This window comes from Pelobates fuscus, chromosome 9 (assembly GCF_036172605.1).
Source record: "Pelobates fuscus isolate aPelFus1 chromosome 9, aPelFus1.pri, whole genome shotgun sequence".
Taxonomy (NCBI): Eukaryota; Metazoa; Chordata; class Amphibia; order Anura; family Pelobatidae; genus Pelobates; species Pelobates fuscus.
This window is the reverse complement of record NC_086325.1, coordinates 142,599,107-142,623,677: the sequence shown is the minus strand read 5'-3', so window position 1 is coordinate 142,623,677 and position 24,571 is coordinate 142,599,107. Positions and strand designations below refer to the sequence as shown.

The window sequence follows — 24,571 nt, the reverse complement described above, 5'->3', positions numbered from 1 at the left end:
TGCTACACGCTGTATCTCTCCCCTGGAGCTTCGTAGGGCAGGAGCTGTTGGTGTCTTGCTCTGCGCCGTCGCCATCTTTGCAGGAGCCTTCTGCCTTGTGTTCTCCAACCTTAGTCTTGCCAGCTTAGTTTGTCAGCAGAGGCCTGAGTTAGGCTATCCTGGTGTTCTGGTGATAGTTTCTCCCCAGTCAGCTTGGTCGTACCAGCAGCTCTCGCACATGGCTGGTGTGCGGCGGACATTTTGTGGGTTGTCGCCGGTGAATGTTCCTCTCCAGGGCGGGTGTTTAGGCCCCAAGTTGACACACTGCTCGATGCCCTTGCAGACCGGGATGACCCCCCGGTCCAGAGGGGGGGGGAAGCACGACCCCGGCCGGAGACCCGAGAGAGCGGCCATCTCAACCCGGCTCAAGCTCCATCCAGCTCCGGGCCCCAATCGGATTACTGTCGGCACCGGGAAAGCGGTTACCCAGTTCCTGGGGGCCAGTGTGGATCCGGCATGGCTTGGTGTTCGCGGTTTGCCTCCAATTTGCACCGTTTTTCAGGCCCTGGAGCGGGAGCTCAGACAAAGCGCGTCTGATCCCGCCGGCGGTCAGGCCCCACCCCCACTGACTGTATTATATTACTAAATTGAATAGGAATAAATATAGGTTCTTAAAATAAAGGTTACCCGCAGAAAAACAAAATGCTACCCGCTTGTTTTTTTTTTTTAGACATACCTGGGAGCTTTGTAGTACGCAAGGCCTTTGACAAATCGCTGTCCATATCGATCGAGTTGGAATTTTATCTGTGCCTGCAAATTTCATACAAGGCAGGTGAGTTTCTTGCAACGAATTCAATTTACTTTATTTTTTTCCAAATGCTTCACCACCCGACTGTCCCACAAACAAGACACAAAAAACATCAAAGTGCGATTATTAAAGGGACACTATAGGCACATAGACCACGTTATGTCATTCATGAGGGCTGGGTGCAATAATCCTGTTCCGTTAACCCTACAATGTAAAATCTTGCAGTTTTAGAGAAACAGCAATGTTTACATTTCAGGGGCAAGTCTTCCTGCTGTTTAACTCCATGAAAACAATGCTGGACATCCTCATGCATTATGGCTTGAAAAACCCACAGGAAAGCAATGATTCAATGCTTTCCGATGAGAAAGGCCAAGTGTGAGCACAGCACTGACTGCGCATTAGGTTTCTGGATCACAGTGATGTCAGCACAGGGGGGAGCCCAATCCAACAAAGGTGCTAGAATCAGGTAAGTGATAACCATTTATTTGTCAGCATTTTAAAGACCAGTGAGTATGCTCTTATTTGATGGATAACTTCTGGCTGGAGTATAGCACCATGCCAGGTATACAGTGATTACTATTTTTCAGTTCGGTACTCCTTAACACACACACACACACACACACACAACTAATATATTTGTTTATACTTACAGTGCTTCTCAGAGCTGAGCGTCCATTTAAAATGGTCCATAGTTCCCTGCTGCTTCTATGAACAAATTCAAAGTAAAATTAGACCAGAATATGCAGAAACTATGGCAAAAAAATTAAACGAGCCAACTTTAGCAAATCGTGTATTTGTATCACATATTTCAAATTGCTAGAGTAGCCAAGTAACGTATCTTATGTCTAGGATTGCACTTCAGTTTTGAAATATTGTAGACTTTTTCCAACCACCTATACACAAGTAACCAAGTCATATTATTTATATAGCACCAACAAATTCCACATCGCTGTACAATGGTTGGACTAAAACACATAATATATGTGTAAAGCTGTAACAACTAATCAATAAAATCTACCGTATATACTCGAGTATAAGCCGACCCGAATATAAGCCGAGGCCCCTAATTTTATCCCAAAAAACTGGGAAAACTTATTGACTCGAGTATAAGACTAGGGTGGGAAATGCAGCAGCTACTGGTAAATTTCTAAATAAAATTAGATCCTAAAAAAATTTTATTAATTGAATATTTATTTACAGTGTGTGTATAATGAATGCAGTGTGTGCGTATGTGTGTGCGTATGTGTGTGTGTATGAGTGCAGCGTGTGTGTATGAGTGCAGTGTGTGTGTGCATGAATGCAGTGTGTGTGTGCATGAATGCAGTGTGTGAATGCAGTGTGTGCAGGGCCGGTGCAAGGATATTTGCCGCCGTAGGCAAAAAAAATTTTGCCACCCCCTCCCCCCCCATATGTCCTGACTTCCCCTCCTCCTCCCTCAGTGGTCCTTACCTCCCCACCCCCGTGTTCCTTCACTCCCCCCCCCAGTGGTCCTGACTCACCCCTCCCCCAGTGGTCCTTACCCTCCCCTCCCCTAGTGGTCCTTATCCCACCCCCTCCCTCTCATAGTGGTCCTTATCCCCCTTCTCCCTCCCATAGTGTTCCTTATCCCCCCCCCATCCCTCCCATAGTGGTCCATATACCCCCCCCCTCCCTCCCATAATGGTCCTTATACCCCCCCCTCCCTCCCATAATGGTCCTTATACCCCCCCTCCCTCCCATAATGGTCCTTATACCCCCCTCCCTCCCATAATGGTCCTTATACCCCCCTCCCTCCCATAGTGGTCCTTATCCCACCCCCTCCCATGGTGGTCCTTATACCCCCCCTCCCTCCCATAGTGGTCCTTATACCCCCCTCCCTCCAATAGTGGTCCTTATACCCCCCCTCCCTCCCATAGTGGTCCTTATACCCCCCTCCCTCCCATAGTGGTCCTTATACCCCCCTCCCTCCCATAGTGGTCCTTATACCCCCCTCCCTCCCATAGTGGTCCTTATACCCCCCTCCCTCCCATAGTGGTCCTTATACCCCCCCTCCCTCCCATAGTGGTCCTTATACCCCCCCTCCCTCCCATAGTGGTCCTTATACCCCCCCTCCCTCCCATAGTGGTCCTTATCCCCCCCCCTCCCTCCCATAGTGGTCCTTACCCCCCCCCCTCCCTCCCATAGCGGTCCTTATACCCCCCCTCCCTCCCATAGCGGTCCTTATACCCCCCCTCCCTCCCATAGCGGTCCTTATACCCCCCTCCCATAGTGGTCCTTAACCCACCCCCTCCCTCCCATAGTGGTCCATATACCCCCCCCTCCCTCCCATAATGGTCCTTATACCCCCCCCTCCCTCCCATAATGGTCCTTATACCCCCCTCCCTCCCATGGTGGTCCTTATCCCACCCCCTCCCATGGTGGTCCTTATACCCCCCCTCCCTCCCATAGTGGTCCTTATACCCCCCTCCCTCCCATAGTGGTCCTTATACCCCCCTCCCTCCAATAGTGGTCCTTATACCCCCCCTCCCTCCCATAGTGGTCCTTATACCCCCCTCCCTCCCATAGTGGTCCTTATACCCCCCTCCCTCCCATAGTGGTCCTTATACCCCCCCTCCCTCCCATAGTGGTCCTTATACCCCCCTCCCTCCCATAGTGGTCCTTATACCCCCCCTCCCTCCCATAGTGGTCCTTATACCCCCCCTCCCTCCCATAGTGGTCCTTATACCCCCCCTCCCTCCCATAGTGGTCCTTATACCCCCCCTCCCTCCCATAGTGGTCCTTATCCCCCCCCCCCTCCCTCCCATAGTGGTCCTTACCCCCCCCCCCTCCCTCCCATAGCGGTCCTTATACCCCCCTCCCTCCCATAGTGGTCCTTAACCCACCCCCTCCCTCCCATAGTGGTCCTTATACCCCCCCCCTCCCATAGTGGTCCTTATACCCCCCCCCCCTCCCATAGTGGTCCTTATACCCCCCCCCCCCTCCCATAGTGGTCCTTATACCCCCCCCCCTCCCATAGTGGTCCTTATACCCCCCCCCCTCCCATAGTGGTCCTTATACCCCCCCCCCTCCCATAGTGGTCCTTATACCCCCCCCCTCCCATAGTGGTCCTTATACCCCCCCCCCTCCCATAGTGGTCCTTATACCCCCCCCCCCTCCCATAGTGGTCCTTATACCCCCCCCCCCCCTCCCATAGTGGTCCTTATACCCCTTTTTTTTATTATTATTTTTTTTTTTATTATTTTATTTCTTTTTTTTCGTCCCCCCTCCCTGCTTGATATATGGCAGGGAGGGGGGCTCTCCTTCCCTGGTGGTCCAGTGGCAGTTCAGTGGGGGGAGAGGGGGGCTGGCAGAGCTGTACTTACCTGTTCTGCAGCTCCTGTCAGCTCTCTCCTCCTCTGCGCCGTCCGTGCAGCTCCTTCTGTCAGCTCACAGTGTAAGTCTCGCGAGAGCCGCGGCTCTCGCGAGACTTACACTGGGAGCTGACCGAGGTGCTGAACGGACGGCGCGGAGGAGGAGAGAGCTGACAGGAGCTGCAGAACAGGTAAGTACAGCTCTGCCAGCCCCCCTCTCCCCCCAGTCTGTATTATGGCAATGCAAATTGCCATAATACAGACTCTGACTCGAGTATAAGCCGAGTTGGGGTTTTTCAGCCCAAAAAATGGGCTGAAAAACTCTGCTTATACTCGAGTATATACGGTATATATAAAACCTATTTCAATAAGATGGTCTTATGGAGACCATTTGATTGGTGCAGTGAAGCATTCTGCTGCACATGCACACTAGCCTTCTAATGTTTTCCTATGGCAAAGCATTGGATTGGCTGAGATAATCTCCACTTATGATCTCAACAAGAGGTGCAAATCATCACCACGAAGACTAGCGTGGCAAGGTCTGAAAAGTATGTAAAATGTACCCTTCCAACCCTCATATGGCAGGGGGTGGCACACTAGTATAGATATTGTTTGGATACCTAACATTATAGTGTTTCTTTAACCCAGGACATACTTGAAAACGAGAGAAATCTCAATGTATCTTTCCTGGTAAAATATTTTATAAATACAAATAAATAATTTAAACGGACTGTAAAACAATGTTTATACACACAATGCTATTTAGGTCTGCACACAACCCCACGGAGTTCCTAAAAACAGTTCACCAGCGCCAATACTTTATATTAACCAGGGGTGTTTCTTTGAATAATACTGCAGGTAACATTTTCTCTTCCTCCGTAGCAGCTCGCAATTAAAACATTCTCAATGCTCCTATGATTGGACCAATTGTACTAATTAAGGAGGGGTAAAAGGAAGTACTGCCTGGATGGTGCATGTCCTGACTAAGTGGGTTGGAATCCACAAAAAGCATAGCTGGGCTGCCTTGCAAGTAGTGTATGAGACCGATACACGGATCGCACTATGGAGAGAGACAAGTTATTACAGACACTGGGATTCTCTCGGAGGAAACAGGAGCGATCAGGCAAGAGCAAATTATATATAGGCTACATGTGTTTTACTGAACGCTAAATGTAGGCACTGCCCACTGTACAGCACAGTGAGATAGGAAGCACTTTAGTGGCTGTCTGAGTGACTGCCACTGAAGGTATCACATTGAAAAGCCCTTTAAGAATTATTGAAAATAAAACTTAAAAAATAAATAAAAAAAAACTGGCTCCTAACTTTTTTTAGCTGGCTTCTAGATTGAAAGCAAACTTTTAAGCCCTACTCTAAGCACCATAAGCACTTCTACTTATTGAAAGGGCTGTGGCCTGTCTGAAAAGACAATGTTTACTGCAGAATACCTGAAGGGACTGATTATACTCACCAGAACAACATTATGTTGTAGTGGTTTTGGTGACTATAGTGTCCCTTTAAGAATTGTATTTTTATCATAAAAATAAAGCTTTGTAAGTTTAAAAAACCTGGTTCCTAAATTCAGAGCAAATTTGTCAAGCCCTATGTAAGGAAGCTGAAATGGAACGCTAATTGAATATTGTAGAACCTAAGGATCATTCAGACAGACTGAATACCAAACATAGGTTCATGCAGGTAACATTTGGGGTGCTGTCTTACTGGTTGGAAGACCACGTTCCATCACGATATTTTATAGCCTGAGGTCAGAGACACTTTGGTACTCTGTGTAATATTGTTTGAAATCTGGGCGATATTCCAGAGTGTAAGCTTCTCTAAATCGGAAGAGAATTTAAATATGAAAATGCTCTTGTTAAAAAAATAAAAACACTAATATAATATATTATATATATATATATATATATTTTTTTTTTTTTTTAACAAGAGCAATTTCATATTTAAATTCTCCTCCGATTCTCTCTGTATATATACACACATACAAAAAAAAAAAAAGCTTCACTTGGACATGTAGTTGGTGAGTAGGGTAGGGTTTTATATCAATACAATCACTTTCCTAATATGCACCTATGAAACAAAATTCATTGGAATGTTGAGACTTGGACAATTTTCCAAATGAAACAGAGAAAGGAAATATCTTCCCCACTGGGTTTATACATGCATTAGCATTCAAGGTTTTGGAAATCTGCTTGCAACTACTTAAACAAATTGATGCAGATTGACATACAGGTGACTGTCTGGAGACAGCCCTGTTCGGCAACCTACATAAACTCCAAACTGGTACAAATTGCTCTTGGGGTAGCCAGAAAATAAACTCTCCATCAGAGGATTCGCAAGGAGCTCGTTCAATTAACCCTGTCTCAATCCAAAGTTTGTTTGTTGTTTACATTATCTTTCTCATGAATTGACTAGGAGGAGATATATAGATATATATAGTATTGCAGCTGGACTTCGTACATCACATCAATGCTGGTGTTCAATCCCTTCACAATGGTTTGCATGCCAGGACAGTCCAAGACAAATGTCCCTTAGAGGACAAGTGGCTGTCCTGGCATGTTACAATTTAGAAATCAAGGCACACAAACTCCATGTAAAAGTCCATACTGAATGCTCTGACACTAGAGCTGTCATTAACAACCTCAGATACTTTGTTGCATTTCTCGACAAGCGATCTCATTCAGAGAGCGACCATATGTTAGGTTAGGCTGACAGACGCACACAGTTTTTTTTAATGTTGTGTTTCTGATCCCTATAGAATGTCCCCATTCCCTCTCTTGTCTTGCATCCCCCAAGTAGCAGAAAATTCCCCCATTCAAAACTAATTAACCCCTTGGTCCCTGTATAAACCAAAAGGTTGTCTCGTTTTAAGGGCTCCAAATGTTAAAAATAAACCAACAACCTTCATCATCAATTCATACAGTGACGAATGGGTCCCAAGTATATCTATCACTCACAGGAATCATAAGTGGCATAAAAGTTTGGGCTTAAGTGCGATCACCCCTCTGAATATTCCCCAAACACTTTATGCACCATAACTACTAGAGTAAATTGTAGAAGTTATGGTGCCAGGTGTCCCATAGCACCATGCTGTTTTTAAGCAGAAGGACAATTTCCTAAATCTCTGGGGTTTAATCATTCCTTCTAATCTCAATTCCACAAAACCAGAAGGTCTCATTCTGCTTTAGCATTTGTGCAACTTTTCACATCACACATTAGATCAGAAAACAATTTGACTACTTGTCGTAAAGCAACGCTACTGGACTTCTGACACCATAACCACTACTGTAGGCTGTAGTGCTTAGTCATCCTTTTAAAATGGAGCTCTGCATTAAAACCCTAATTTGTCAGTTTAAAAAGTATCATGTAACAGTGCAGGGACAGGGTCCTGATACCATAACCACTTCAATAACCATCACAACCACTACATCCCAACTTTTGTTACTATACCAGGTGCTGCTACTTGGTAAGGGGGAAAACCAAGTGAGAAAGGTTCGTCACTAACCTGGGACTCGCTGACACCAAGTGGGCTACGAATGGCAACTGAATGACGCCAGGCTTCAGCAGAGCTGCAGAAGCCGAATGCAGACAGACAGTCTTGTGCATACACTGGCTGTGAGCATCAGCTGAGCACTCTCAGACAATGAATGGAATATGCCATAACTAACATTAGCCAGGCCAGACAGCTTGTTCCAGGCTGGCTAAAGTTGCGGTTGGTGAAGTTACACCCCCAGTAGCTGGCTGTCACATCTCACTGTCTGCGGTGTTTTATACTCAAACAGTGCACATGCGGGTCCCTTACACCATGACCACTTCAAAAACATCAAAATGGTCATTGTGCTTGGATTAACCCTGTCAGCCTAAACAGCGAAACTGAAAACTTACCTGGCTTGAAGATTTATTAATTTATTTTAAAATCAGGCTATTTTGACCTAAAAAAAAGTTTAAACACGTTTTTGAAATTCCTGACACTTTATTCCATAAACACCACATTGTACCTAATTCAAATCCAAAATGTTAAACCTGAGGCCCCCCTGGCAGAATGTCCCCCCCCCGGTTATTTTGTCCTCAGACCCGCCACCCCCTGTGACCCCCCCGGGGTGAGCCATGTGCTCACTGGTCCTGTTACCAGGATACCAGAGAGGCTGAGTGGCCGCCATGTTGGGGCCTACACCAGGCTCCTTCCCGCCACCCTCTCCCCAGCCCGGTGCGCGCGCCCCCCCGGGTCTCCCCAGCCCGGTGCCCCCCAGGTACCTCTCATCCAGGCCCCCAGCCGCTGCCTCCATCTTCACTCCCGCCCCCTCCCCTCAAACAAACCGCGAGCTGACGCTACTTCCGGTCACGTGACTGGCAGGCAGGCAGGCAGGCAAGATGGCGCTGTCCAAGGTAGGCCTTGTCAATAGCACTGAGCTGTTATGGGAGTCAAAACAATGACCAGGAAGCGGGCTGACACTGAATGGGGGTCTGTGGAGGCAGATTAACTGGATAATCCCATTTAATAGGGTTTGTTCAAAATCTGTACTTAGAGGATGTTTTTTTTTTGGTTTTTTTTTTTTGCCTAGGAAGACATCATTTATCTTTCTTTCTAAATTAATTTACCAGGGTTTGTTTAAAATATATATAACATGCTCTAAATTACATTAGCCTCATTGGTATTATTTGAAGTATTTAAGGACATGGTGGGCAAAAAAACACACCAAAAAAAGGTATAGGTTGGCAAGGCTTACTGGGAGTTGCAGTTCTCCTCCTACAGCTGCTGGGGATCTTTTGGTCACCTTTCAGATAGAGTGATTTACTAAATTGAGAAGAAATTAGAAACCTGGAGCTTATTCACTAAACTGTGGGATTGACACATTAGTCAATCCATTAGGATAATGTCAGGGTTATTTACTAACACTAGCATTATTTACCAGTTCACCGCTGGGTGACCTTGGTTTTGTAAATTTGAAATTTGTTTTCACTTTTATTGGTGTGCAATTTGTAGGTATTTCTCCTTAAAGAATGAAACATAATTCCTAAAGTGATGCTCCATGTCACATAAATGAAATCTTAGATATAGATCAACTGGAATACAAACAGAATATCCAGGGATGTTCCGAAACACCCATGAATGCAATTTGGATTTTAATTTGGTATGATTAATTGTCTAATGAATAAACTCTCAAAGGTATGACCAGAACAATAGCTCAGGCATAAATATATTTGAGTTGGAGAATTCTTTAAGGCTGTCAATGCCTACATGTTGCAGTATTTTCCTACCAGTACAATTTCCTAGGTATTCACTACGTGTTATATTCACTAAACACCAAATCATATCAAATTGAAATCCAAAATGCATTGACGACAATAGAAGATTTTGAAAAAAAAAATCTCCACATTAGCGATAGTGTTAGCTTATTTTAGTCTATATTTTGAAATTTGAATATCTGTTTACTGCAGTTCAGTGCACAGTGAATAAATTCTAACACTCCAAGCACTATACCTATGACAGACCTATGCAGTGGTTATGGTGCCAGGAGAGCTCCTGACACTGTCCCTGAATGATCTGTCAAACCGGTTTGGAACTCATCTGTGTCCACCAGGTCATCGCCTCCACATCTCATCTTTTTAGAGGTAACCATACTAAAACCGTTTAACAGGTTACTTTGGGACAATACTAGGGAACTACTGGCACCATAATTAATACAGCAGGCTGTAGTAGCTATGGTACTTGAAGTGTTCTTTTAAGGGTTCATTCACTGTACACTGAACTGTAATGAAATTCAAATTTCTAAATGTTGGCCAAAATAGCCCCAATGCTTATAACCCCATTGACATTTGTGTTAATGGTGCTATTGGATCTCTAAAGGAACCTGTCAAGGTAGGTGTATAGCTTGTACATGTTGTACAAACATTGGGATGAGACAGATGAGGCATTAGTTATTCTTGCAGAACACTACAGAGGGTTATTTAAATGTTTCTGTTATAAGCAGTCTCTTGAGTGGAATGAGGACATGGTATCTCCTTGTATCGATAATATAGGTGGTTATGGTACTTGGATTGTTCTTTTCTGCGGTATGTCATGTATTTTTTATTTATTTTTTACATTGTACCTTGCACACTTCTGCAAAACATGGGACTTTAGGATTGACTTAATCCATCATCTCCCCCAACTTTCACGGTCTTAAAGGGTTACTCAAACCGCCATGACCACTTAAGTGATTTGCAGTCTTGATGGTGCCTGGAGTCTGTATGTGCAGTGTTTTGCTCTTCAGCACTGCACATGCAGAGTTTAACCCATTTGCTGCAGGAGGTGTAACTCCACGTCCTTCAGCGTCATTAGCAATTATGTGTGTATTTCTCTGCACGGAATTGCATTCTTTGCTCTCCAATAATGATTGGGTGGAGGATCACCATCCGTGGATGCTCTTTACAGGCCATTAGAGAACTCTCAGCGTCCAGACGCACCCCAGTAAGAGGGCAAACTGTTGCAAAACGGTTTGCCTCATTACTGGTAATGCGACCTGGGTACTCCTCACATCATAAACACTACATCAGGCTGGACTGGTTTTGATGCTCGGAGTAACCCTCTAACCCCTTAAGGACACATGACATGTCATGATTCCGTTTTATTCCAGAAGTTTGGTCCTTAAGGGGTTAAATCTTGGCCGTCCACATCTTGCCCATCTCTTAATTTAGTCATTCTCCCTTTTCTCACTTTGGAGAAATGCATCTTCTTATCTACTGTGCTTTAGTGCCCACATCTCAATATACTATATATGTTTTATTTATCCACTGAATTGGTAATGTTGCAAATTTTAGGACAAAATATGAAAAGTGGAACAATTTGCCTGCTTCGAGAGTTTCACCTAAAATTTGCAATTCTCTGCTGCTTAGTGAAACCCCATTGTATGTTCCTTTTCTGACTTTTTTATTAAATCTAACCCATGTACTATGTTTGTTTTTCTAGGCATTAATGCAATGAGACCATGCAAAGACGTGGAGTACACATACAGAAAGATAATACGGGAAGAGTGTTCGCAGCCTGAGGAGGGGGGACACAGCAGGATTTTTGCACATTGACATCATGTTGAATAAACTAGTAATTGCGGAGTCGCTTGTAGTGTTCTGTATTGTCCTAAGCATTCACTCTGTGGTCTGGGATCGCTTTTCATGGTGTGCACTGGCCCTTGCTGTTCAAGCTTTCTACGTCCAGCACAAATGGGATCGGTTATTACAGTCAAACGGAGCAGTATTTCAGTATCGTTCATCTGCCAACAGTGGACTTCTCCCCGCTAGTATGATTATTCCATTACTTGGAATTGTGACGAAAGAAAGATGCAAAATGTCTGGGAACGTCTACTTTGAACGGTATGGGGTGGTAGTGGCTGCTACCGGTATGGCCTTGGCTTACTTCTTGTCAATCATTGCCCTAGGCATCACAAAACCTGTGCCAAAAAACACCTGCATAGTGTCAGGGCTTAGTGCATGTGCCATTCTATATACCATGAAACATTCCCTGGCGGTATCTGAAGTTATTGAGGTTTTGGAAGTGCTCCTCATCTTTGTATACCTAAGCATGATTCTTCTATACCTGCTCCCACGCTGTTTCACTCCAGGAGAGGCTCTGATCATCCTTGGGGGGCTAAGCTTTGTCCTTAACCAACTTATCAAAAAATCAATTGGCGCTTCTAGTGGCAGAGGAGAACCTGCAGATTACCTTCTATTGATGGCACTGGTTGCTTTGGTGGTCTTGGGAATAATCTTTTCTGCTCTTTTTTTCTTTATGGACTCGTCAACTTGGACATCTGCCCTGTTTTTTTACATGATGACCGCTGTTCTAGGTTTAGGTGTCTTTGTGCCGTGGCTGCAATACCTCATCAAGAGGCATCCTATCTTCTGGCTGTTTGAATTCCTGGTGCAGACCAACACACGTCTCTATCTCTTGGGGTCATGGATAGTCCTTGTTGTATTTGCCTATTCGGTGGTCCTGTATCAGAATTACAAGCGCTCCACAGAATGCAAGAAGCTTCAAGTGTCCACGACTATCCGCAAATATTTCCATTTTCTTTCTGTAGCTGCATATATTCCAGGATTGATATATGACCGACAGCTGCTGTTTGTGGCCTGCGTAGCTTCCGTGTCAGTATTTGTCCTCTTAGAATATGTGCGTTATTTCCGCATCAAACCACTTGGGCAAATCTTACGGAATTTGTTTTCACTCTTTATGGATGAGCGGGACAGTGGACCTCTGATACTGAGTCACATTTACCTTCTTTTAGGGATGTCCTTGCCATTGTGGCTTTTTCCTAAATTCTGTTCGGCTTCTATTTCTGGGCCATCTACGTTGCTCCCTTATAGTGGGGTGCTGGCAGTGGGTGTTGGGGACACTATAGCATCAATCTGTGGGAGCGCTTTTGGAGAGATTAGGTGGCCAGGTTCTAAGAAGACATTTGAAGGAACAACAATGTCTGTGTTTGCTCAAATCATTGCCGTGGCACTTATCCTGATCTGTGACAGCAGTGTAAACATGAGCACTGGCTATATTTGGATAGTTGGAACCATCGCACTGGTTTCACTTCTTGAGGCTTTTACTACACAAAATGATAACTTAATATTACCCCTCTACCTCTACATAATGCTTATGGCCTAAGTGTAGCACAATGAAAGCTATTTATAAAGTGCAATTTAATAGCAAGGGTCTAAAAATGGTGCAATCCAAGAAAGGTTAAAGCTGTGAAGTTACTATATTTAGATGTTTACTCCCGAATTGCACCTTATATATAGTCCCTATTTCCGTTTGAAAAAAATACTGGTACTGATCACTGTGTAGAACCAAACACTTTTTGATCTGCTTTAATTATAAAATGCTGCTTCTGTTACATCTTGATTTGAGACCCCCAATTAAATTGACACGTCATCACCCAAAATCTCCAGTGTCTGAAATAACTGCAAGCAATGAAGGGTTATATTTTTATTAGCATTGTTACTTAACATGGAAGTTGGACTGTCATATTTTTTGCATAATACAATTTTTTTCTCAGAATTCTATGTACGCTGTGTGTATCTCTCTTTGTGGTAGCAATCTCAGTGTTAATCCGCTTGTTGTGTAATTTGAGTATGGATGATAGATTTTGTATTAGTTCAGTCAATTCTGAAGTTACAAAAAGGAATGTTTAAGGGGTTACTCCAAGTATGATAACCACTAGAGTCAGCTGTAGTGATTATACTGTCAGGAATGGCTCCTTTTACCAGTAACGAGGCAAACCTAGGTCCCGCCGCCGTTCTTGGTGGTCTTGTGACATGCATACATCTTCTGTAGAACTGAAGAAGCCATATGCCAATCCCGAAGGCCATTCATTAGTTGAGACCGCTCACAGCAAATAAATACAACTAAGTTCCGGGCTGGGTATTGACGCCTTAATGAAACTGATAGAAGTTAAAACTCAGTGTGTATTAAACTCGGTGTGTGCTGTGTTTTATAGTGAAAAACTGCACATGCAACCTCCAGGCACCACGACCACTTCAAATCACGGGAATGGTCACGGTGCTCAGAGTAACTGATTAAAAAGAACACTCCAGATGCATAAAGCACTACAGCTTCCTAAAATGCTTAATGTGTCTAGGGTCCATCGTTTTTTGATTTCTAGAGAAATCGGACAGCCAGGAGGGTTCTATTCTTCAACAGCTGGTATGCAGAGCTAGAACGCCTCTCTTTCCCTAAAGCCATGGTCGCATCTGCACTTGCGACTCTTGTAAAGACCCACCCCACCATATATATACACCCAAAGAAAACATGCAGGAAAAAAATACATGTTATCTTTTGGAATATATCTACTAAATAGTTCAAATTAAAGTCAATAGAGTGTTCCTTCATGCAGATGGTGCTAATTAACATTGATATTGCTACTGATTATCACTTGGAAGAAAAGCTAACAATCCAAGATACCGTATATACTCGAGTATAAGCCGACCCGAATATAAGCCGAGGCCCCTAATTTTACCCCAAAAAACTGGGAAAACTTATTGACTCGAGTATAAGACTAGGGTGGGAAATGCAGCAGCTACTGGTAAATTTCTAAATAAAATTAGATCCTAAAAAAATTATATTAATTGAATATTTATTTACAGTGTGTGTGTATGAATGCAGTGTGTGTACATGAGTGCAGTGTGTTTGTATGAGTGCAGTGTGCGTATGTATGGGTGCAGTGTGTGTGTGTGAGATGCAGAGCTTTGGTGGGGGGTGGGCATTTTTATTATTTTAATATTAATAGTTTTTTTGTTATATTATTTTTTTTTAATTATTATTATTTTTTATTTTATTATTTATATATTATTATTATTTTTTTTTTTTTTTCGTCCCCCTTCCTGCTTGATACATGGCAGGGAGGGGGGCTCTCACTCCCTGGTGGTCCAGTGGATGGGCACTGTGTAGGAGGGGGGCTGGCAGAGCGTTTACTTACCTTTCCTGCAGCTCCTGTCAGCTCCCTCCTCCTCCGCGCCGGTCCGGTCAGCTCCCTCTGCAAGTCTCGCGAGAGCCGCACTATGACCCCGCGACTCTCGCAAGACTTACACTGGGAGCTGACAGGGGTGCTGAACGGACCGGCGCGGAGGAGAAGGGAGCTGACAGGAGCTGCAGGAAAGGTAAGTAAACGCTCTCTGCCAGCCCCCACAGCCCCCTGTCTGTATTATGGCAATGTAAATTGCCATAATACAGACAGTGACTCGAGTATAAGCCGAGTTGGGGTTTTTCAGCACAAAAAATGTGCTGAAAAACTCGACTTATACTCGAGTATATACGTTAGTACTTTGATTTCTCCAACAACTTGAAAATAGGACACGTTTGGTAAAAAATTAGGGATGCAGTGTAAAGAGAAAACTGGAAGAAAATTATTATGCAAAAAATAATACACTATATTGTCAATGAGTGTACACATTTCAGTACATTGATTATACAGTGTTAAATGTACATTGATAAGAAAGGCAAGTACTGTATATACTCGAGTATAAGTCGAGTTTTTCAGCACATTTTTTGTGCTGAAAAACCCCAACTCGACTTATACTCGAGTCAATGTCTGTATTATGGCAATTTACATTGCCATAATACAGACTGGGGGCTGTGTAGGAGGGGGGCTGGCAGGAAGCTGTTACTTACCTCTCCTGTCAGCTCCCTCCTCCTCCGCGCCGGTCCGGTCAGCTCCCCTGTCAGCTCCCACTGTAAGTCTTGCGGGAGCCGCGGGGTCATAGTGCGGCTCTCGCGAGACTTACACTGGGACTTACAGAGGGAGCTGAGCTGACCGGACTGGAGCGGAGGAGGAGGGAGCTGACAAGAGGTGCAGGAGAGGTAAGTGCATCCTGCCAGCCCCCTCCACTGAACTGCCAATGCCACTGGACCACCAGGGAGTGAGAGCCCCCCTCCCTGCTATGTATCAAGCAGGGAGGGGGGACGAAAAAATAAAATAAAAATGCCTACTCCCCACCAAGGCTCTGCATTACACTCTGCATCACACACACACACTGCACTCATACACACTGCACTCATACACACACACACACACACTGCATTCATATACACACACACTGCATTTATACACACACACAGACTGCATTCATACACACACACACTGCACTCATATATACACACACTGCATTCATTAAATACACACACTGTAAATAAATATTCAATTAATATAATTTTTTTAGGATCTAATTTTATTTAGAAATTTACCAGTAGCTGCTGCATTTCCCACCCTAGTCTTATACTCGAGTCAATAAGTTTTCCCTGTTTTTTTGGGTAAAATTGGGGCCTCGGCTTATACTCTAGTATATACGGTACGTATAGACTGCTGAAGGGGTAGAGGGGTTATGCCAGTTTGATGTGACATAGGGTTAAAGGAGTTCTGGGACATGAGAGATCTTTACATTAGGGATCAACTGATATTTTTCCAGTGCCAATCATGAATATTGGTTGCCTTTTGGTCTGATAAGCCAATAACAGGTGTTGATATTCTGTACATTTTAAAGTTTTGAAAAAGTAACACAATTTCTTCACAAATCTGGCATTAGAGGAAGTCTATAGTGTCAGGAATACAAACGTGTGTTTCTGACACTGGTTCTAAAAGCGCCGTCCTGCTCCCCGGCCCCCCTTTACCTTTTCTGTTAAAAATGTGGTTAGCTCAGGTCTCTTAAGCTGATATTTTCTACTCATTTTCTTCTCTTTTCTGTAGCAATCCCCCCCCCCCCCCCCCCCCCCCATGTAACATTAGCCAATTACCTGACTAACACTATTTGCACATAGAATATAAGGAAATCTCCAGACTGTAAATTACTAAAAACAAAAAACACTGTTTAGTTCCCTCTGTGCTTGTGCACTCCTCATTGCACGGCTTTCCGAATTAATTCTAATTGAAATCGACACTTTCATAAAGTGCCTTTTAAATGGTACAAGCTGAAGTGCTTTATGGGTGTGGATGGTCCTTTAAATGAGACTACCCTACTTTGACTTGACAGTCCTTTGGAAAAGAGAAAAAGACATTTAGCAGAATTTAGGCTCATAAGAAGATACTAGAAACAGAATGCACTTAGTTTTTTTTTTTTTTTTTAAACCCATTTTTCATTTTGATCTATACATGTCCTTGCAATTCTTTAACTACAACATCTAAATTATATTAAAGTGACATGCATCACTTTAAGGCAACTGTCTCATTCAAAAACAGGTAAATGTGATTTTTGCTTTTCCATGTTTGCCTGATTCTTCTATCTTATGCTTTTCACACCCACTACAGGGAGGACACTGATTTAACCAATCAGTGTCCTATCCCTAGGAATGCTGGAAAAGTGCATTGTGCATGCCAGACAGATTTACACACATGCCCTTGGAAGATCTCTTCACCTTGCAGCATCCTGACAGGGGTAGAAGAGAGGGAGACTGATAAGTGTGAATCAAGCACGTGTTGGGTTTCTCTCTCCTGCTGTTGCACAATGATGCTTTATTTTTGTCATTAGTGGACTGGTCCAAAACGGAGGTGGGTGGGTATTGGGGTGCTCAAGAAACTCACCTAGCCAAGTAGCGCGATCAATAATGCAATCGGACTGATTTTATAGTAAGTTTTGAATGTTTGTTACATGCATTTCAAAGTTTTTGTTGGTCTATTTTGGTTGGTTGGTTTGTTTTAAAAGTGTTTTCTTGTTGGTTTAAAAAAACAAATTAAGTGATGCATGTCCCTTTAATAATGTAAACACAGTTTAGGTAGCTAGTGTGGATATGTCCGACCTTTAAAAAAAAAAAAAAAAAATGCTTGAGAGTCTAAGTCTTATTAAGATGGCCCTTTCTATTTAACTGGAGACGCCAAAGAACGAAAGGTGTTCACGGAGAACATTCTAACAATGAAAAGTCTCACGATATTCTGCAATCAACAAACATCATTTCAACACTCTATTTGAATACTCAGGGCACTCAGTAAAATAGAGGCATCTGGGTGCATGTGTTTTGTTTTCCTATTTCTTAAACCATAATCAGTGTTAAAAGCTTTCTCTAAAACTATTGCAAGCACAACATTAATAATTCTAAATTAAATTGACCTACCATTTCATATTTGAATAAAGAAATTCAAATTGTTTGAAGGAATATAAAATAATGTGTGCAGTTTTTTTAACTCGCATTCTAAGAAGTGTTATGCAAAGACGTGTAAGGAGTTCACAGTATGTTTATTGTCCCTTTTATAGCAAATACTGGATCAGGTGCAATTAACGGCATTTAATCTCCATCTGTAGCTAAAAGTTATTAGATGTGGTGAATACATCAAGACAGGTAGACGGCAATCAAGGGGTTCTTCTCACATGTACAGAGATGGGAATGGAAGTTCAGGAGTCGGCTGCAGCCTGAAAGTAATGCAATATAATAATTATTAAATGTTCTGTCTTTAAACGGACATGTACCCAGGAATCATTCGGTAGAAAGCCAAATGGCATTCTTACTTGGACATAGTATGGCCAAGCTGGAGAATTATCCAATCTTGGAAAGGTTGGCCCATATTTTACAAAGTGTCACAAAAAAGTTTATATTTTTCATTTAAGTAGGACTGGGCAAAAAAAAAGGAAGTAAGATCATAACATCAGAGAGGAATATGGCATCTGACAGAAAAAGCTCTAAAATATTCAGGTGTTCTTAACCTTTAAAAGAAAACCCAACAGTAGGCTACTTATCTCTCTGCGTCCCGTTGGATTTTTATTTAAGAGGTAATAATTTGCAAAAAAGTCTCCGCCATATTGGATTTCCATTATTTGGCTATAAACGTTTTAACTGCTAAGAGAATGTTGATTGCTTTTTTTTTTACCAAAGTGAGATGGTAGGAGGATATAACCCTGAGATCAAGCATTAGGGTACAAAAGGCAAGGCCCCTTCCATACTATCTTTAATGAAGTTTCCAATAGATTGCCATAATGCTAATACGGTTGGACAATGCCACCACATATGTAGCAACAAACCCGCCACACCACATCCCATCCAACACAGCATAGAAGGTCCGGGTATATGTGGCTTAATTTTGTTTGTTTTAGGTGTCATCTACAAAAGATTTTTGTACAACCCCCACGCACTTCCGTTGTATAAATAAAATTAACTTGATGATTCCAGTGCCAAGGCACTTTCTGCGCTACTTACCATACTGCCTCCCACAGCATCACGGAGGAGGCATGGCCTTCTATGCTGATGTCCAATCATTGACCTGAGGAACATTGGGGACTCAATGAACATGTGCCATGCACACATCCAAGCTTCCCCATAGGAAAACATTGAATCAATGCTTTCCTATGAGGTCTTACATGTCACATGGCCAAGTCTTACTTGGTGAGTGCTGCAGAAATGCTTCTAGCAGTACTAATGTCAGTTGCACTGGTGTACAGCACTGGTGCGGGCTCCTGGCAGATGATGGCTGCTTCAGGCGAGTATAACCTTTCATGCCATGGCCACCGGACACCATCGGGCTCCTCACAAAATAGACCCAAGAACGTGACAGCGCTACTGCGGTTGAGTAAAAATTAAAAGCAGCTATCCAGATTTTTTTATATGAACATTATTTCTATTGTATGACTTCTATATATTCACTTCGACATTTGCTAGCTTGTATGAAAATCAATATGAGAGAGTGGCAAATGACTTGTTCTCACCAATTATCTGGGCTCCATTTAGTTCCTTCAGCATCCATTACATGGAAGGAATAAGCATGTCGAGAAGACGGAGAACTGTTAAAATCACTTTTGTGGACGACTTCCCCATGGATAAGAACAAGGCTTCCTAGTCGCACACAATATATAAAATATACCAGTTAATGTAATAAAACAAGCTTAGAATAAACCGTTTTGACTTCTGCATTATCAATGTCAGTTTCATCTAATCTGGACAACATTGATGGATTGAAAGTGCTGGGCTTACCAGCCCGCAGCCATACACCACCATCTAAGTTGGACAAAATTGACATCGATAAGCTAAAAAAAAGGCTTAATTCTGAGGCTGAGGAGGGCCAGCAAGCCATTCATGTGGTATGATATTAAACTATTTGGTGGGTCAGGGGACTCTAGGCAATTTAACAATTACGGGAAGCGGTAGTGGTTCGATTGCCGACAGTGGCACTAATGAATAAACCCGATTAACATGTCTTGGTAAAGGAGAGCTAAATTTTATTAAAATAATTTTTTGGAGGCACCCAGTTTTGCCAGTCTGCCTAGCAACATTGTAACATTCCACCAAACACAGACATATTGACAAACGCCAATGTTTTCAATTTAAATAGTACCTTTAGGCACTGGGGCGGGCACGAACCGGTCAGCACTGAACTGCTTCTCTTCTCCAAGAAACTGTGTACAAGGAAATGTCCCCGGGGCAGTACGTACCATTCGGCGAGAGATTCCATCTTTTAAAAAGTGGATAAAATTCAAATTAAAACAAATCTCTTTTTCCTCCAATTTATAAGAACATTGTTTTTTTTTCTTTTCCCTTTATTATATAATATGACCTGTTTCGAAGTTATCTTTAAGAAAAATCATTCTTCCATTTTTTTTATTCTTTATTTTAGAGGTTTTTGTAGATGCAGATTAAAGCAAATAAAATGTGAACATGAATACTGATAAAATTGGCAAGGAATGTCAGTTAGGAACATGAATCAGAATCTTAGTTAATTTCCACTGACTACAGTTAACCTGTCATACTCTCTGTCACAGCAACTGTAACACATGTGCTCATTGTGCTGTAGTTGCTGTGATATTCCTAATGTAATCACTATGGCATTCTATAGTGACTATAGAAACATAGAAACATAGAAACATAGAATGTGACGGCAGATAAGAACCATTCGGCCCATCTAGTCTGCCCAGTTTTCTAAATACTTTCATTAGTCCCTGGCCTTATCTTATAGTTAGGATAGCCTTATGCCTATCCCACGCATGCTTAAACTCCTTTACTGTGTTAACCTCTACCACTTCAGCTGGAAGGCTATTCCATGCATCCACTACCCTCTCAGTAAAGTAATACTTCCTGATATTATTTTTAAACCTTTGTCCCTCTAATTTAAGACTATGTCCTCTTGTTGTGGTAGTTTTTCTTCTTTTAAATATAGTCTCCTCCTTTACTGTGTTGATTCCCTTTATGTATTTAAATGTTTCTATCATATCCCCCCTGTCTCGTCTTTCCTCCAAGCTATACATGTTAAGATCCTTTAACCTTTCCTGGTAAGTTTTATCCTGCAATCCATGAACCAGTTTAGTAGCCCTTCTTTGAACTCTCTCTAAGGTATCAATATCCTTCTGAAGATAGGGTCTCCAGTACTGTGTACAGTACTCCAAGTGAGGTCTCACCAGTGTTCTGTACAATGGCATGAGCACTTCCCTCTTTCTACTGCTAATACCTCTCCCTATACAACCAAGCATTCTGCTAGCATTTCCTGCTGCTCTATTACATTGTCTGCCTACCTTTAAGTCATCAGAAATAATCACCCCTAAATCCCTTTCCTCAGATGTTGAGGTTAGGACTCTATCAAATATTCTGTACTCTGCCCTTGGGTTTTTACGTCCAAGATGCATTATCTTGCACTTATCCACATTAAATGTCAGTTGCCACAACTCTGACCATTTTTCTAGTTTACCTAAATCATTTTCCATTTGGCTTATCCCTCCTGGAACATCAACCCTGTTACATATCTTAGTATCATCCGCAAAAAGACACACCTTACCATCAAGACCTTCTGCAATATCACTAATAAAAATATTAAAGAGAATGGGTCCAAGTACAGATCCCTGAGGTACCCCACTGGTGACAAGCCCAAGCTTCGAATATACTCCATTGACTACAACCCTCTGTTGCCTGTCACTCAGCCACTGCCTTACCCATTCAACAATATTGGAATCCAAACTCAAAGATTGTAGTTTATTGATAAGCCTTCTATGTGCAACAGTGTCAAAAGCCTTACTGAAATCTAGGTAAGCAATGTCTACTGCACCACCCTGATCTATAGTTTTAGTTACCCAATCAAAAAAATCAATAAGATTAGTTTGGCATGATCTCCCTGAAGTAAACCCATGTTGTCTCTGGTCTTGAAATCCATGTGTTTTTAGATGTTCAACAATCCTATCCTTTAACATGGTTTCCATCACTTTCCCCACTACTGAAGTAAGGCTTACTGGCCTATAGTTGCCCGACTCCTCCCTATTACCTTTCTTGTGAATGGGCACAACATTTGCTAACTTCCAATCTTCTGGGACTACTCCTGTTATCAATGATTGGTTAAATAAATCTGTTAATGGTTTTGCTAGTACACCACTAAGCTCTTTTAATAGCTTTGGGTGTATTCCATCAGGTCCCATTGACTTATTTGTCTTTACTTTTGACAGTTGAAATAGAACCTCTTCCTCTGTAAACTCACGTGTAATAAATGACTCATTTATCCTTTTTCTTAACTGAGGTCCCTTTCCTTCATTTTCATCTGTAAATACCGAACAAAAATATTCATTGAGGCAGTCAGCTAGACCTTTATCCTCATCTACATACCTTCCTTCTTTTGTTTTTAATCTAACTAATCCTTGTTTTACTTTTCTTTTCTCATTTATGTATCTAAAAAAAGTTTTGTCCCCCTTTTTTACTGACTGTGCTATTTTCTCTTCTGTGTGGGATTTGGAAGCTCTTATAACTTGCTTAGCCTCTTTCTGCCTAATCTTATAGGTCATTCTGTCTTCCTCACTCTGGGTTTTTTTATAATTACTAAATGCTAACTTTTTGTTTTTTACTATTTTGGCCACATCTGCGGAGTACCACAGTGGTTTCTTGAATTTTTTGCTTTTACTGACAAGCCTAATGCAATTTTCTGTTGCCTTCAGTAGTGCAACTTTTAAATAATCCCATTTCTTTTGGACTCCATATAAATTGCTCCAGTCTGATAATGACTCCTTTACACATATTCTAATTTTAGAAAAGTCTGTTTTTCTAAAGTCTAAAACTTTTGTTTTTGTGTGGTGTGACTCAGTCACTGTTCTTATATTAAACCACACTGACTGATGATCACTGGATCCTAAACTTTCACCTACAGTAATATCTGATACCAAATCTCCATTTGTTAACACTAAATCTAGTATGGCCTCTTTACGAGTTGGCTCCTCAACGACTTGTTTTAGAGACAATCCCAGTAGGGAGTTTAGAATATGTGTGCTCCTGGCACAAGTAGCTATTTTTGTTTTCCAATTCACATCAGGAAGATTAAAGTCACCCATGATGATAACTTCCCCCTTCATTGTCATTTTAGCTATTTCTTCAACTAGTAGATTATCTAACTCTTCAATTTGTCCTGGGGGCCTATAAATCACACCTACACGAGTTACTGTGTGATTACCAAATTCTAACGTAACCCAAACGGACTCTATGTTCGCCTCACTAACCTTTATTAGGCTAGATTTTATGCTATCCTTTACATACAGGGCCACCCCTCCCCCTTTCTTGCCTTCCCTGTCTTTTCTATATAAAGAGTACCCTGGTATTGCTATGTCCCAGTCATTTTTCTCATTATACCATGTCTCAGTAACAGCGACTAAATCTACACTATCAGTTGCCATTATTGCCACAAGTTCATGGATCTTATTCCCTAAACTGCGAGCATTTGTAGACATGACTCTAAGCTTATCATTTTTTAACACACTTGCTACAGGCACCTTCTGTCCTTGTTTTGGGGGACAATTGGATTGATGTTTTATCACCCTTTTGCCCCCCCCTCCTAGTTTAAAAACATCCTAGCAAAACCTCTGAACTGCTCACTGAGAACATTTGTTCCCTTTTGAGAAAGATGCAAACCATCTTTTTTGTACAGTTTATTTCCATTCCAAACAGAGCTACCATGAGCAATAAAGCCAAATCCTTGCTCCCGACACCATTCACCAAGCCACAAGTTAAAGTCCCTAATACGCATCCGCCTGTCGTTCTGAGTGTTATGCACAGGCAGAACTTCAGAGAATGACAGTGTGGAAGCAACCTGCCGTATATCATTGGCAAAAACACTAAAAACTTCCTTAACCTCTGAAACCTCATTGCAAGCCAAGTCATTTGTCCCTAAATGGACAAGTACATCCAATTCCCCTTCCTGCTTTGCTTGCTTAACAATATTACAGATACGTCTCCTGTCTCTGTGAGCAGTAGCTCCGGGAAGACACCTCACAAGACCACCATTGTCCATCTCCACACCTCTTATGATGGAATCCCCCAACAACAACTGCTTTCTATTAGGCCTCACCATAGTCTTCAAGCCTCTCTGCACAACACCACTAGCCTCAGTGCCTCTCTGCACAACACCTCTAGCCTCAGTGCCTCTCTGCACAACACCACTAGCCTCAGTGCCTCTCTGCACAACACCTCTAGCCTCAGTGCCTCTCTGCACAACACCACTAGCCTCAGTGCCTCTCTGCACAACACCACTAGCCTCAGTGCCTCTCTGCACAACACCACTAGCCTCAGTGCCTCTCTGCACAACACCACTAGCCTCAGTGCCTCTCTGCACAACACCACTAGCCTCAGTGCCTCTCTGCACAACACCACTAGCCTCAGTGCCTCTCTGCACAACACCACTAGCCTCAGTGCCTCTCTGCACAACACCACTAGCCTCAGTGCCTCTCTGCACAACACCACTAGCCTCAGTGCCTCTCTGCACAACACCACTAGCCTCAGTGCCTCTCTGCACAACACCACTAGCCTCAGTGCCTCTCTGCACAACACCACTAGCCTCAGTGCCTCTCTGCACAACACCACTAGCCTCAGTGCCTCTCTGCACAACACCACTAGCCTCAGTGCCTCTCTGCACAACACCACTAGCCTCAGTGCCTCTCTGCACAACACCACTAGCCTCAGTGCCTCTCTGCACAACACCACTAGCCTCAGTGCCTCTCTGCACAACACCACTAGCCTCAGTGCCTCTCTGCACAACACCACTAGCCTCAG

General features: G+C 42.8%; 3 protein-coding genes across 4 annotated transcripts in view; 1 reads left to right on the top strand and 2 right to left on the bottom strand.

Annotated features, from left to right (window-relative positions):
• Positions 1–8,451, bottom strand: part of NUP188 (nucleoporin 188) — a 43,271-nt gene extending 34,820 nt beyond the window's left edge. For both annotated transcript variants that reach the window (XM_063432633.1, XM_063432635.1), the window contains exons 1-3: positions 8,380–8,451; positions 1,438–1,492; positions 716–789 (exon numbers count right to left, since the gene is read on the bottom strand). In XM_063432633.1, the coding sequence (XP_063288703.1) occupies positions 716–789; positions 1,438–1,492; positions 8,380–8,411 (161 nt within the window). In that variant the 5' untranslated portion in view covers positions 8,412–8,451. The remainder of the gene's footprint in view (positions 1–715; positions 790–1,437; positions 1,493–8,379) is intronic.
• Positions 8,452–13,141, top strand: DOLK (dolichol kinase). The gene is made up of 2 exons (XM_063432637.1): positions 8,452–8,511; positions 11,075–13,141. The coding sequence occupies exon 2, from the start codon at positions 11,192–11,194 to the stop codon at positions 12,755–12,757; it is 1,566 nt and encodes a 521-aa protein (XP_063288707.1). The 5' UTR covers positions 8,452–8,511; positions 11,075–11,191; the 3' UTR covers positions 12,758–13,141.
• A 4,651-nt stretch (positions 13,142–17,792) lies between these two features.
• PHYHD1 (phytanoyl-CoA dioxygenase domain containing 1) overlaps positions 17,793–24,571 on the bottom strand; it is a 41,282-nt gene continuing 34,503 nt past the window's right edge. The window contains exons 9-11 of the mRNA XM_063432645.1: positions 19,899–20,015; positions 19,273–19,399; positions 17,793–17,985 (exon numbers count right to left, since the gene is read on the bottom strand). Of these exons, the coding sequence (XP_063288715.1) occupies positions 17,940–17,985; positions 19,273–19,399; positions 19,899–20,015 (290 nt within the window). The 3' untranslated portion in view covers positions 17,793–17,939. The remainder of the gene's footprint in view (positions 17,986–19,272; positions 19,400–19,898; positions 20,016–24,571) is intronic.